This window comes from Harpia harpyja, chromosome 3 (genome assembly GCF_026419915.1).
Source record: "Harpia harpyja isolate bHarHar1 chromosome 3, bHarHar1 primary haplotype, whole genome shotgun sequence".
In the NCBI taxonomy this organism is placed as follows: domain Eukaryota; kingdom Metazoa; phylum Chordata; class Aves; order Accipitriformes; family Accipitridae; genus Harpia; species Harpia harpyja.
The window spans coordinates 77,472,445-77,486,793 of NC_068942.1; the positions used below are offsets into that span (position 1 = coordinate 77,472,445).

The 14,349-nt window shown below is 39.8% G+C and overlaps 1 protein-coding gene across 9 annotated transcripts in view; it reads right to left on the reverse strand.

The window, feature by feature from the left end:
• Window positions 1–5,313: 5,313 nt before the first annotated feature.
• The window catches only part of KIAA0586 (KIAA0586 ortholog), a 73,736-nt gene continuing 64,700 nt past the window's right edge, over window positions 5,314–14,349 (reverse strand). For 7 of the 9 annotated variants that reach the window (XM_052783505.1, XM_052783500.1, XM_052783498.1 and 4 more), the window contains 2 exons: window positions 10,360–10,425; window positions 5,314–5,682 (listed from right to left, as the gene is read on the reverse strand). In XM_052783505.1, coding sequence (XP_052639465.1) covers window positions 5,537–5,682; window positions 10,360–10,425 — 212 coding nt within the window. In that variant the 3' untranslated portion in view covers window positions 5,314–5,536. The remainder of the gene's footprint in view (window positions 5,683–10,359; window positions 10,426–14,349) is intronic. The other 2 variants (XM_052783504.1, XM_052783503.1) reach the window with 1 other exon arrangement.

Sequence of the window (14,349 nt, forward strand, 5' to 3'; positions counted from 1 at the left end):
CGGCAAAGCAGGCGGCAGTAGCAGGATTGCGACTTTCCAGTTGGTTTTAGTTTTTTGAGTTTTAGCAAAGTTCTTTGCTCAGCACCCACTCAACTCTTCAGATGACTGATTTTCACATCTCTCTTTTTCCCAACTATTTTTCTGAGAACTGCCCTAGACCTGCAATGGCAACTACACGGGCAAGAACCCCACTGGCTTTTAGTTCAAGCCATTTCACGGTCTTCACGTATCCCATCAAGGTACTCAACAGCTTGAGTGCAAGACCCATCATCCTGGAAGACCTACGGGCCTTTGGAGTGAAGTCTGATCAGAACAACGATGCTTCTCTGGCCCAAGCAAGCTCTACAGAGGGGTGAAAAAGCACCTCTTCCCAAAATGGCCCTTTCTTGGACTGGAAATATTGGGGAATGACCTCCCCATGAACATGGTACCTCACAGGCTTCTGATTCCACTTTTGATTTGACTTTTCTCTTACCTTCTTGTTTCTAACCCAAATATGAAGCAATGTATAAGAAAGAAAAATAATCCCTAAACTATAAGTCTACTTTCTGCACTCCCTTCTGAAGGCAGAGGATGAGAGCAAAAGGGGTTTCACCTTCTACCCAAAATACAACAAAAGCTCTAGACTTGGACACAGGATTGTGGATTTGTATTATTGCCATCACATCATTGCAGGGCCCAGGGCATTATTATGGCCGTGTCACCGTAGTGAGATTTCAAATTTTTTTTTAGATTTCTGTCAAAAAGCTTCTGTTGCAGTTCCCTCACCTGTTTCTGTAAAGAGATGTCAAAAGGATGACCCTGGAGAGGCAGAGAAGAGCCCCGTCTGGCTGAAGAAGCCAGAAAGAAGTGGCCAGAATTATCTCAACATTTTATAAATAACTGTACCACCGTCTTGACAGAAATAAGAAAATGCTAAAACACACAATGGTTTGGCTCAAGGAGACTACAACATCAAGATTTGGATAAATGATATGGCCACATTTGCAGGACCAAAGCAGCAAAATCACATCCAACGCCTGGAAGGTTGGGGGAGGCATCAACACACAATCACAATAATGAATATTTTAGAGACAACTTTTAAAGGCGTGTATCTAAATCAGGAGTGCAGCAGAAGAAGGGGAGGAAAAAAAAGAGAGCTCCATAGGAACACGCCTGCCAGCCAGTACAAATATCACAATGCTTATACAATAGCTTTCAGTCCCACACACAAAACACTGTTGGACACCTATAGAAAGGATGAACTTCTCATGTAGTACAAATTCCGTAGGATGCAATCTTCTTGTCTTTCTGTCTTAAACTCTTGTGTCGAGTGTTAACAGCAAGCTGTTAAACAGCCGCAGGGTTCCAGCTCTTAAATGGCTACATTTCAGACCGAGATCCAGCAAATTTTTGCACACGTGTAATTTTAAACATCTGAGCACTTAATTCACAGGGAGAAGGTTGGCACATACATCTTTACCCAGTCAGGACAGAAACATTATCCTGTAGTGATTTGTAAAGCACCTTGGAAGGTTAGCACCTGCTTTTAGCAGCTAATTTTGACAACTTCCATCTCTGAGCTAGGAATGTGGACAGGAATAACAAAAAACTCACTTTATCCGATTTCCCACAATTCAGATAAGATTAAGCATGCACGTGAAATTTTCCGCTTCCTATACTGAAAACCAAGGTAAGTCAGCTGAACAGGGGAAGGGTGACACTGGCATCAGACAAACTACCTACCAGCTTACGGCTGGGATCCTGCCCCAAGAGCCTGGGCTGGCCTGGGAGCGGGGATCTCCGCCTGTGCCAGGAACTGCATGATGTCCCAGTAGATCCACCCATTCTCTTTATTGCTGCCACCCTCACCATCCAGCATCTCTTTTTTTCTTCAGGGAGGGGGAGAGCAAGAAAAAAAAAACCTCTGGATTTTGAGCACCTCACTTCTAAACTGCCAGGTTTTACTTATCAAAGTCAGAAAAAGATGCTCTGCAAATGTAAACACTTCTGATGCTGCAGTTTTGCACTTTCCTATACTGCAAGTCCAATCCATGAACAAATACCCTCCTTCTAGTGCTTTCCTCATGTAAGACACGAGCAAGCTTCACCAGGAATTCAGTCAAACCAAAAAATAAAGCCAGGGTTTTGGTTTCCACACTACAATCCTGAAATCCAATAACAGCCCTCTCGCCCCCACCTCTCTGCTGCTGAGAATTAACTGAAAAATATAGCTGTATAGAGGTGGTTTTTTAATACTTTTCCTGGATGGAATTCTATTTGATGCTGTTAAGCTTTGATGACATACCCCAATGACTTGCTTGGAAGAAATCCATTTAGCAAGCTTGCAAATCATGCTGTTTCAGTTCTGTGAGTGCCCATGAGAAATGTGCATTTTCAATCATAAAAGCCATAGAAACAAAATGGAACTTGGAGATGCAGACAGATGAATTCCTTATCACGGCTTGGCTGTGTTCACAGAACATGTGCTTACCATTTCAAACTCCGGAAAACTATTTACAGGAATCTGAAATACAAGGCTGAATCCAAAAGTAAGAAATAGATAAATTTCTAGAAGATACTTTTTTTTTTTTCCATTTCAAAGGAAAAATGGAGACTGATTAAAACCAAAGGACCCCCACCCCCTGTCCCTGCAGCCTTTAGCTTTTCCGAGGAATATAAATACTTGTAATACAATCTATGCCCAGGGTGCCAGATTTACAGAGGTCCCCTTATGTTTATGTGGCAGGATACTTCATTTTGGGGAAGCTTTGGGAAAGGAAAAGCAAATAGTTTGCACTTCTTCACCTCTCCAAAATTCTCTTTGAACAGGAACCGTGGAGGTTGCAGTGGGGATAAACAATTGGCAAGATCCCACTGCCACAGTGTAATCCCCACCAGCAGCAAATCTTTGAAGCACAGTGCCAGGAACCCAGAAGCTTCTAAAAAGATCAGTCACGTCGAGTTGGGAGAGAACATAACTCTACGGGGAGTTTTCAAAACTGACTGAAAATGGTCTTCACTGGCCATTTTCTGACATACGTTCCTAAAAACTCAGCTCATTTCTACAGGATTCAGTCAATGACAATACCTTTGATTTAAATGCAGTTGTTCCCAAGAAGAGAAAAAGAAGACAATTAGAGAAAAATGCGAGATGTTCAGCACCGCAGACAGTAAGCCCTGACACAGTTATTTTCCCAGTATGATCAGACGACTGCCTCATCCTTTCTTGTGCACTCTCCTTGCCTGTGTATCCATCTGCTGCCTCCTGTCTCATCCCTTAATCTGTCAGCTGCCTGCATGTTCTCCATTTGATTACTGTACTTTGTTTAGCAAAGCTCAGTCCTGATCCAGGCCTACAGCTCTGGGCGCAAGAACAGTACAGCTCCTTTGCTTTTTACACTGCAACAAAGGGGACCTCGATAATATATTATCATCCTGAAAAAAACTAGCAGATTGACAGAGCGCTGGAACATAGTTTCATGAAGGTTTTCTTTTGCAGGAAAGCTGGTTTAAGAAGCTCTTGCCCTCCCCACTGCATTTTGTTATCCTCTCACAGTTGTTCTAGTGCAAACACTTGATGCACTGCTGTAGCAACCTCCTGCAGGGTAATAGAACATCTCCACCTTCCTAAAAAAGGCTGCCGTTTTTAAAGCACTGATCATATCAATAGTCTGATTCCTAGCACAGTTCCACAGACAGCAGCATCAGCACAACCTCGCAAATACTCTCCTCTGCTCCTGGGTGTTTGTCACAGCGTAAGAACGTCTAGAAGCAGCTTTACCACTGGAGACAACGTTCGTGGCACCAAATGCTGAAAACCAGCTCCCAGTAATGCTGTCTTATTTGTACCTTTTCTTTTTTTAAAGTGATGTCGCATTTTGCATGAAGCCTGCCACGCTTCTACCCCTCACCCAAATCTTCTATTTACATGTCCATCGAGACAGACAAGAAATCAACTCTATAACATGCTAAAGAGATTCCCTTTAAAGTTGAATCCTCTGGATATTACTGACCTTGAACAGTTGAAGCTCTTTCTTTTTCCATTTACCTTTGCAGACTCTGCAGCAAATCAACTGAACCTTGTGGTCAATGAGATCAAAATAAAACCAAGAGGAACTTCTAATCTTTCTCTGTTATGGAGAGGTGAAATCAGTGCAGGCTCCATAAAATAAGAGTAATGGGAACTGTTGACAGTTATGAGTATCTGCAACAACAAAATGCCTCTCATTAAGTGATGCAGTGAAGCTGTGCAGATGAAGTTATATGCTCCGGTCACAAGGTACAAGTCAACCAAAAAGGAGTTATTTTTTCCTAGCTTTTGAGAGATGCCTTCATGCCCCATGTCTTTGTAAGTGCCACAGTATCTCCTCTTTTCCACAGACATCCCCTGAAAAGACTGGATGAGCAACAGAGCAAAGCAGTGTTTGCCCTGCTTGGAAAAGAGCTCCTTTCTTAGTTTTCCTACTGGAACATGTCTGAATTCCTCTTTTTTTGTTTCACTTTGATGCTGCTTGGGGCAGACAATCCTACCTTCCTCCCCAGCCACTGCTGGATCGACCATGTTGTCCTGATTGAGGCAATAAAATCTGAGCAGTCCCTGCAAGGGTGACTAGACATTATCACGCTTCTGAAGGGTTGAGACTGCAGCAACTAGCTCTGTCTCATGAGAAGGAGAAATTTACATTAAAAATATAAACAAATAACCTTACCCACACAATCTCTCATTCAGACATGTTTCAAGATGGGAAAAAGTCTTTAGGGAAACAAACATCAAAATGCTGAAAAATTCTTGTAGTTCTAAAAGAAGAAATTCGTCATCACAACAATACAAAGTCTAATGGTCTCTTTTACATACAATTTTGAATTACTGTCTTGTGATAGCAGTCTTTTAAGAATGAACAAGCTCTGAAGATACCTAGAAACACAATTTTCTTGCAGACTTTAGTTTCAAATGTATTTCCCTTTGGCTCAACATTTTGACGTTATATTGACCCAAACATTTTTTTCCATGAGCGAGACAAACTTTTGCCATGGATTTTAATATTAATCACCTCCACGTTCAGAGAATCACAGAACGGTTTGGGTTGGAAGGCACCTTAAAGACCATCTAGTTCCAACCCCCTGCCATGGGCAGGGACACCTTCCACTAGACCAGGTTGCTCAAAGCCCCATCCAGCCTGGCCTTGAACACTTCCAGGGATGGGGCATCCACAACTTCTCTGGACAACCTGTTCCAGTGCCTCAACAGCCTCATTCTGACAGAAACACACAAATGAGAGTACGTACAATAAATATTTAAATTGCCTTTATTGACTTAAGCTCACAAAATGCAATTCTTTCAGAATCATTATTTGCTTAAAAATACCTGATATAGTCACAAACAGAATCATTGCCTAAATTTATAATCATAACAAAATTATAAGAAAAGTAGTAGAAAATAAACAGTAGTGAAAGACTGGTATTTGGATGAAACACCCAGACTATCACACTAGGCAAACAAATGTACCAATGACAAAAATCTTCAGACAGCGACTGTCATAAAAAGCCACAAGCTTTAAAATGTATCTGTCCCTGAAGAATCTGAATCGCCATGTATACTACTCATACTCTGTTCTTGGTTATCTATGTTCATGGAAGGCAGCTTCACTGACACCTTTGCCGCAGAAACATGTGAATTTAAACGTGGGGCAGCATCCTCTCCTAAAAAAAAAATAAAATAAAAAAAGCAGAACAAAACACATTATTTGCTGTCTATGACAAACAACTAAACTGTACTGAAGTAATCTCCATATTGCATCACTCCATGGAAATACAAAGACACAGACATCCTTACTGTCGACAGCTTTGAGGCATTTCAAAGAGTGCTGTTTTAGCCATCACGGTTCTCTTTATCAGGTAACAAAGGGATTAATTTATTTGCATATATAGACTGGGTTGTATATACATACAGATACACACACACGCACACATACATATATAAACTTCAAATATGTATACTGGCGTTTTCCACATAAATGAAATGAGATCCATAGATACTAACAGTATTTCTAAATTCCATCTATATGTGTATGTCTGTTTGCATCGAACCCTTAGAAAACATTCAGATTGTTCAAGACCACATATCCATGTACAATCATAAAAATCAAAGCAATACAAGTTGAAGCCATTGGCTACAAGTCCTACGGAGAAAAACACCCTATCAATGCTTCAGCTGTCCAAAACACAAGTGAGAAGTTGTTTTAGCTCTTCCCTATCTCCAACCCATTTCCTTAACTCATTAAGGGTCCTTCTTGCTACTCCTTTGTGGTTATCTCCCTTCTTTCATCCTCTAACAGACTCCAGAGAAAATGTGCACAGCCTCCCCCTTGGAGATGTGGCTTGCAGGACTTTACAAGCCACGTTCATCTTCCAGCAAGCCTGAGATGGCTCCTTGCCACTTCCCAGTCTTACGATCTGACCCTGCAAAACATGGGAGAGGGACAAGCCCCCGCACAGCCCAGCCACCGCCGTGCCAGCAGCCCCTGCAAGGAAGAGAGACGCGTCGTGCAGAGCTTCCAGCACCACTGGCTGCTGAGCAGCTGTGAAAGATCACCGCAGTGCTGAAAAGTTCTCCCGTCTGGGAACCACGGGAGGGGTAGAAAACAACCTGCAGCCAGACACCAGAGATGGGAAGGGAGAGGGGTCATGGGCAAAAGTTACTATATTTAGCCAGAGGAAGGAGACAAGATGAATCAATACAGGGAGCAGCGGGAGCAAGACATGAATCAGGCTACAGACACGGAGTGAAGGAGAACAGGAGAAATGGCACCGGATGAATGGTACAACATTCACAAAACTACAGAAAGAGCATTTTGAGATTTCAGCTGCCCTTGGGACATTTATTTTAAGTGCAGCAGCTACAAGCAAAACAAACACATATAAGTCTGTGTACAACAGCAAAGGCTCTCTTGGAGTTTGTTCTTATTCCAATAAGCTATAACAATTCTCCCTTCCTCTGTGATAGACTAGGTAATTAAAACACTATTTTCCCAATAAACCCAAGAAGTTAGGCTTTCTTTCACCCCAGTTAATTATCTACTATGTCACTGTAGTAGTAATCTGCTTTCATCTGACTTGTAGCAAAGCATGCTTCAAAAGGCTAATTAAAACAACAAAACCCCACTGCTAAAATAGAATTTCATCCGGTGTTTTTCATGCTAGAACAGCAGCCAAGAGCCTAGGATGTCAAACACGAACGAGGCCAAAGACAGTAAAGCCAGTACTTGGAGCAACCTGTGCCAGCCAAGCCTCCTGCCCCCCGGGAAGGCAGGGCTCTGGAGAGGTAGCAAGAGCACAAGAGCATTTTTTTGTGCCCCCAGGGAATCAACAGGTCACCTGCTTGCCACAGCTGCTTACGCACTTTGCAAGAAGTGTTGTCCATAGTTTCACTAGACTATCCTCAGTAGTTGGACAGCTTTCATCACCTCCAGCCCAAACTCCTCTACAAAGCACAGCTGCCAACGTTTGGGTTGGCGTGGACCTGAGCAAACCTAACACACGAGCAGTAAGAAGACATGAGAAATCCTACGTGTTCTGAACATGATTTGAAAGCACATTTATGGTAACACCACAAAGACGTGCAAGCAATATATGTGTTTTGTTTTTCCAGAAGTACTTCCATGAGCTTAGTCTGTAGCCATGTTTGTGTGATAAAAATAGGTTATTCAGAAGGGGAACTGAAGAAATGCAAAGTGTTTATTTGGTTAGACGTGAAGCTGACACACAGTAAAGATATGAATGTGTAATGCCCGAGGAAACTTTGTAAGTCATCCTAGACGCTAAAGCAACTCTCCAACACTATATGTAGTTTGATGCTTTCAAAGCTTGACTTTGTTAATAATTTCCACAGTCATGTCACATTCCATGATGTCATTGTTTCAACAGCTGTTTTCAGGTTTGTTAAAAAAAAAAAAAAAAGAAAAGAAAAAAGAAAAAATGGAGGGAAAAAAAAAGAATATTCCCTTATCCCAAGGCTCTATAGTAACTTCCCGAGTATTTGATTCTGGGGTGCTGAAAGAAAGTATCATATTAGTCTACATTCTTCGTAACACATACTCTAATATATTTTACAGACATACTATAGTTCAATTTTATGATAGATATAAAATGCTAAAAGGACAGAAAAATTAAAAGAGTAATTCCATCTACTTGCTCAACAGAAAAGTTACCAGGTCCTGAGTTATGTAAATAGCCTTAAAAATACCCAAAGTAAACATTTGTCTTTTTTAAAGACAGAAATCTTAAGTCTTTGACTTTGTTAGATGCATGTAGAAAATACAGAACCTGGATTTTCAGCATTCTAACTGTAAAAAAAGTACAGATATCCTATTTCAGCTACATGGGGGATTCTGCTCCATGACTGTAACTTTCCAGGACAGAAAGCTGCTAGTCCTGAAACTCTACATTGGCCCAAAGATACAACTACTAAGTTGTTCTCACATGTGCTTTAACATTATCACCTCTTGCTTAATCTAACCTCGTGCACGCACAGTGCATAAAACACATTCATATATACGTCTAGAGATGGGTATGTGAATAAATACACAAAAAGAAGCACACAGGTTTAAATGTTTGTATTCCTGCTCACATATATGTTTTTAGGCATACATATTTACTGATGTCAGGATCTGCCTTTTGCTGTTCATCAGTGATAATGTTTGTATAGTCCCTGGCCAGCTCCTTCTTTAACAATGGGATATTCCATTTTATTTCTTCCCCCCCTCCCCCCCCCCCCCATCAGAGAACAGCTTATAACCAATGCTAAGATGGTTTCCTCTTAAACATTGAGCTCTTCACCGCCACAAATATGCAAATTGCAATGGTGCTTATAATCTTCTGATATGCCATAAAAATGGAATGGAAAATTCCTCCATTTACAAAGCAGGGCAGGGCAGGAAGGCAGGTAATCTTCACAGCTTTTTTCCCTCTTTCGAGGCTCTGGAAGTACTCAGTACAATTTTGTAATCATGTGCTTAGATGTATTTATAAAAATTTTCCTTGTTAAAATCCAATAACTGGAACATGTGACCTGAGGTGACCTCCAGTTCTCCAAATTCATTGTCACTGTCTAATAGAATACATTCATATAAACTGTGAAAACTGACACTCTTAGTAAGTGTGTAAGGGTGCTTGACTGGTAGAAACTCAACAGTGACTGAAAACATCTTGGTGACCCACTGATGGAAAAGGTCAGATTTCAGATTAGAGATTTTTCCTGTTCTTGGCAATCTATAACAAATTCATGTACAGTACTAAATTTCCAGATCTTTGTTTAACAGAAACATAAAAATTAATGGTGTGTCAACCATCCGGTGACCTGTGAAGGGAGTTTTTCTCTAAGAGGTACCGTCACACAGAGAGTATGCTATATACAAGTGTATCGTGAATGTATGCCAAATGGAAAAGGAATTAAACACACTGAAGGGAGGTTTGGTTACTAATACCATATGGCAACAATAAGAACAAAGAAAAATGTCTAAATCTTTCTTTTTAAATTTTTCTATTTGGCAAAATAAAAAGACTAAACAAGTCTGACTTTTAAGCCAAATAAAAACCACGTGCTTTAACTCCTTCAAGTCGGTGTACATACATTAAATAAAACTTCTATTTTTAATCTATCCGGATGTAAACCAGACCCATATCTTGTAAGTGAAAAGAGCTATCTTCAAGACAATAAATAGGGAGGGGTTTGAAGGATCAGGACCCAGGTTATTGTTTCAGTATAAAACCAGAATCATAATTACTGCAATTACCTACATATTACTTCCTAAAATTTAAAAACAAACATCACCCCCCAGCAACCCTCCCTCTACTCTCTAATTTAACAACTGAAGCAGCTAACTTCTAGAGCAAGAATAAACTTCCAAGCGTATGTAAAAACAACTCCAGTGCAGCGCTCTCATTCCTTTAATAGCACGGGTTGATATGAATGGCTTGTTTCTTCTTCTGCCAGATTCCAGCTGCTTCACTTTGTTTATTACTGACTTCAAAGTTTAAAACACTGTCCTGTCCCAACAAATAACTTCCTCCAGATGGCATTATCTCAAGTGTTCAGAGCACTAGGGATAGCACAGCACCTGCAGATCTGTAACTCAGCATCTTAAAATCTTCAGTGAAAGTTCCTTTTTTTTAATTTTTTTTTCTGAGTCATTTCCCCATTTTGCTCTTTCCCTACAAAAAAAAGATTTACATCTAGGATATAGTTACAAAGACCATTAGCAGGGAAACAGAGTTGTCAGAAATTCTTTATAGTAATGACTGTAAAGTAAAGTAGAATACCTACAAGTCCAAAGGTAACAGAACCACTATCAGTAGAAACACTTTATCTGCCCCTCTTACCTGTAAGTAAAGATGTGAGATATGTATTTGTGCCAGTGGGTGTCCGATCTGTGTCTCCATGGATATCTGTATGGTACCAAAGAAAAATTCTCTCATTTTCGTACGTGGTTATACAGGCAAGTTACCAAATATAGCAACCCAAGAAGCAGCATTTTTAGCAAAATCAAAATTATTCCAGACTTGCTGGGCTAACGTATACTGATAAGAAACATCCATATTTTGATGTAAGCAATTCTGAAGGCTACACTGAAAGGAGAAAATACACTGCAATGTCAGTCATGTTACTAATTATAATTATATATAGTATTTCCAGTTCAGACTCATGTCTAGCTATACCCAGCTATTAATTCAATGCTTCTGGAATTTAATGGCTTATACAGTTTAAAGTGGGTATGGTAAGGAACTAGTCACATGGCCTCGAGATGGTAAAGAATACAACATTCTCAGGAATAATCAGGACCATCAACAGTTTCTCAAATAATCCAATTGTTTGGACAAAATTATTCTCCATTCATTAGAAATTATAGCTCCTCCACTTTTCTAACCTTGGCCACCTTGAATCCGTATGCATATTTATGTTACTGTGGAGAAGGTGTCCCTTCTCAGCTCTGCCAGAAATGAAGCAAAAATGCTTAAGCATGTGTGCTTTTTAGGGCACAGACTCTGTAAATGCTTTGCTAAGCATAGGGCCCCTGCCTGCAGGTCAGACCGCCCGCCACTACGTTAGAAATACAAAAAGCAAGAACAAGATGCTCTGCAAATGCATGCAGTTCTGTTTTCGTAACTCAGAAAGAGACTGCCCCTAACTTAGCCGGTTTCATGACAAACAGAAAAGAATCTAGGCAAACTTAGGCCAAATTTCTAGGGCTGAGTTACATGAAAGGGATAGATTTACAATTAAAACACTTCAGTTGTTTTACAGAAATGGACTGACATCTGTAGGACCTGAGCCAAAAATGTCTGGATTTAAAAGCATGAGTCTACTGCTTGAGCTGAAAAAACATGGTTTCATTCTCAAAGGCTTCAGCCAACTCATAAACCTCCATAAGTGGGCCACAGACACCAGCAGAGACAGAAAACTATATAGTATGAGTTCAGTTCAAGTTTTGACCTAAACTTGGCAAATTCCACCTTCCCATGGTGTAATGTACTTACAGAAACTCTGCATACAAGCACACAGAAAATAAACATGCATACACACACACGCTTTTCTTTTTGTTTGTTTGTTTAAACCCTAATGTATATCCTAGCTATAAATATTTCTGAAAGAAAATAAATTCAGATCCCGAGTCAGTAAAGGAGGGTGGGATGCAGGCTAAGCAGCTAACAAATTTTCAAAGCAGAATATTTGAAAATTATTTTTCCTCCTCTCACATCTGAGTTCAAGGTTCAGTGTTTTTCCAAAACATGTTATATTCCCACCAATAGCAACACTAAACAGAACAAAAACTAGGAATACATAAAATAAACTAGAACCAGATTTTTCAAAATCCTAACACAGAGACCGGTAGGGAAGGGCAGACAGAAAGCAGCTCCAAAAACATCTAGGAATGAGATTGCAGAGTTTACTAAATAAATATTTCCTTTTGGTGCCTAAAATCTGCTCCGCTTCTTTAGGTCTGGCATATTTTGCTCTGTAGAATATCTCATTGCTTAACAAGTTCGTTCCCTGGCCACAACTCTTGCTGTTGCTTCCCAGCAAATCACTTCCAAAAGATGTGTAATGATCTTTCCAAATAACTACAACAATTATTAATACTAAGAAGAAATATTAAAAGTCAGTTTGATTTTTCTGTACAGATGCCTGTGATTTTTGGATGTGCAATTGGCTAGAAACAAATAGTCTTTTCTTAACTTTTAAGCACTGCTGTTTCTTGACTGCAACCATTTTCTCGAGGCGAACTGAGATGAGGAGTCTGCGGTAAACCTTGAACCAGCAGCTTTTATTTCAAAATAAAAAAGGAGAAGGAGTGGTTCATTACTGGTCCAGAGTCCTTGAAAAACACCAGGAAAATGTGTATCTTGTGCAAGGGCTGGGGGGATGAGTAATTTCTAAATCCACAAGAGACAACCTAGGTAAACAGCTGGTGGAATCAGGAGAATCTGACAAGTGATAATTAAAAACTGCATATCTAATTGTGTAATTAATATTTTATTTCTTCAGTAAAACTAAGTGTCACCTACATACCAATCTTTTTCTCATTTCTGCAAGATCTAACAGGCAAGTGGACAGGAAGGTAATTTTAAAAGTATGCTTCTATAATATATTCAGCTCTGTTATTCACACCTTCATGTTTGGGGATCCAAGAGATATTTTAATGCCAGTATCTGAAGCAAAATAAAGAAGCTCAAAAAAACCCCAACAAACCAACTCAAATGATCCATAGTGGGAATTCACACTAAATTCTAAGATAAAGTTATGCAGAGTTCCCTCAGGATGCAGAATTGTTCACTGCAATCCTAGCAGCAGGACTGGCTCCACAGAGACCTCATATCTTAACAATATTAATTGCAGCAATACTGCCTCCAGCTTATCTACATCATACCACAGTGCTAGACATAATAGTATTCTTAGCCTACATGGGGAGTGGCAAGTAAAAAAAAAAAATTTAAAAAAATCAAATCATCTTTTTAATTCTTAAAAGTTACATGGCCTGTTTTTATTTTAAAATAATTAAAAAATATTTACACAAATAATTAAAGTTGAACAAACAAATTCAGTGATGTTTCATCATAAATAAGGGTTGCAGTGTGTTTGAAGATGAACATCTTTCCAGTTGACACTTAAAATGAAGATGGGCGTCCCAGTAAGGGGATCCCCTAAGCAAATGATGTTCTTTTATATGTTAGCCTACTGGCCAGGATACATATTGGGTTACTCTGGAGTCCCATCCTGCCTTCAGATCAATTTGGCCCACGCAGTTAAGTTACCAACAGTTACCAACATGCTGCTTTTACGTAGTCTTTGATGCGTGGTTGTCCGTATCACTTGGGATGCACATATGACAATCTCTACTTATCAGACACGTTCAGTATGTTGCAGGTCAAGACTGAGCACGTTATCCACAGCAATGCTTGCACTGCATATGCTTACTAAGCATCGCATGCTATCCAGCCCTATTAACTCCTCAGCTACATGACTATAAAAAATTTGTTAGGAATGTTAAGAGGACAACTTTCAGTGAATCAGTGTGCGAAGTCACAAGGTACTTTCTATCACTTAAGAGTGTGATGGGAGACCTTGATGAGCTCCCTCAAACAGACAAGAAGATTTCCTGGGCAAGGAGGTTACATCCCCTCCAGCCATGGCAGCAATCTGCACCCAGATTTGAATGAAAGCTAGGGGATGGGCATCAGGAAGAAAACAGAAAACTTTCTGTACTGCACTAACTGAAGGGCAGTGCTGCAAGGCAGAATTTTCTCATTGCACGTTACTCTTCACATGTAATGGACTCACTAAACGCATTCTTATAATAAAAAAATTAAATAAGATATATTCAGCATGAAAAAACTGTTCAAACAACAAGTGTTTTTCTAGACGGCCACAAACAAAATAGCTGTGTTTCTCTGTTCTGAATACTTAAATACTCACATGACCCTATGCATTTGTTTTGATGATTTTCACTTACAAAGTCATGGGATTCTCCATATGGAGACAGTTTGCCAAAACTCCTATTACTGCACTACCATTACAAAGATCTGGCATATTAAAATGCTTATACCTACAGCACAATTACTCGATTTTCATAATTACGCCTTTTAAAAAGGAGATGATGAATATTTTCCCCAGAAAAAAACAAAACAAGACAGAACAAAACCAGCCCTACACAGTTAGCATTTTCCAGTGATGCGTTCTAATAAACACTGGGATGTCTCTATGCACATTTCTAGCACACATACTGACAAACTTGTTAAAAAGACCTCCTTTCAAGACATTTGTTTAACAGCAGAAGATGGCCACTGAAGGTCTTACCATTTGTGCATATCAAT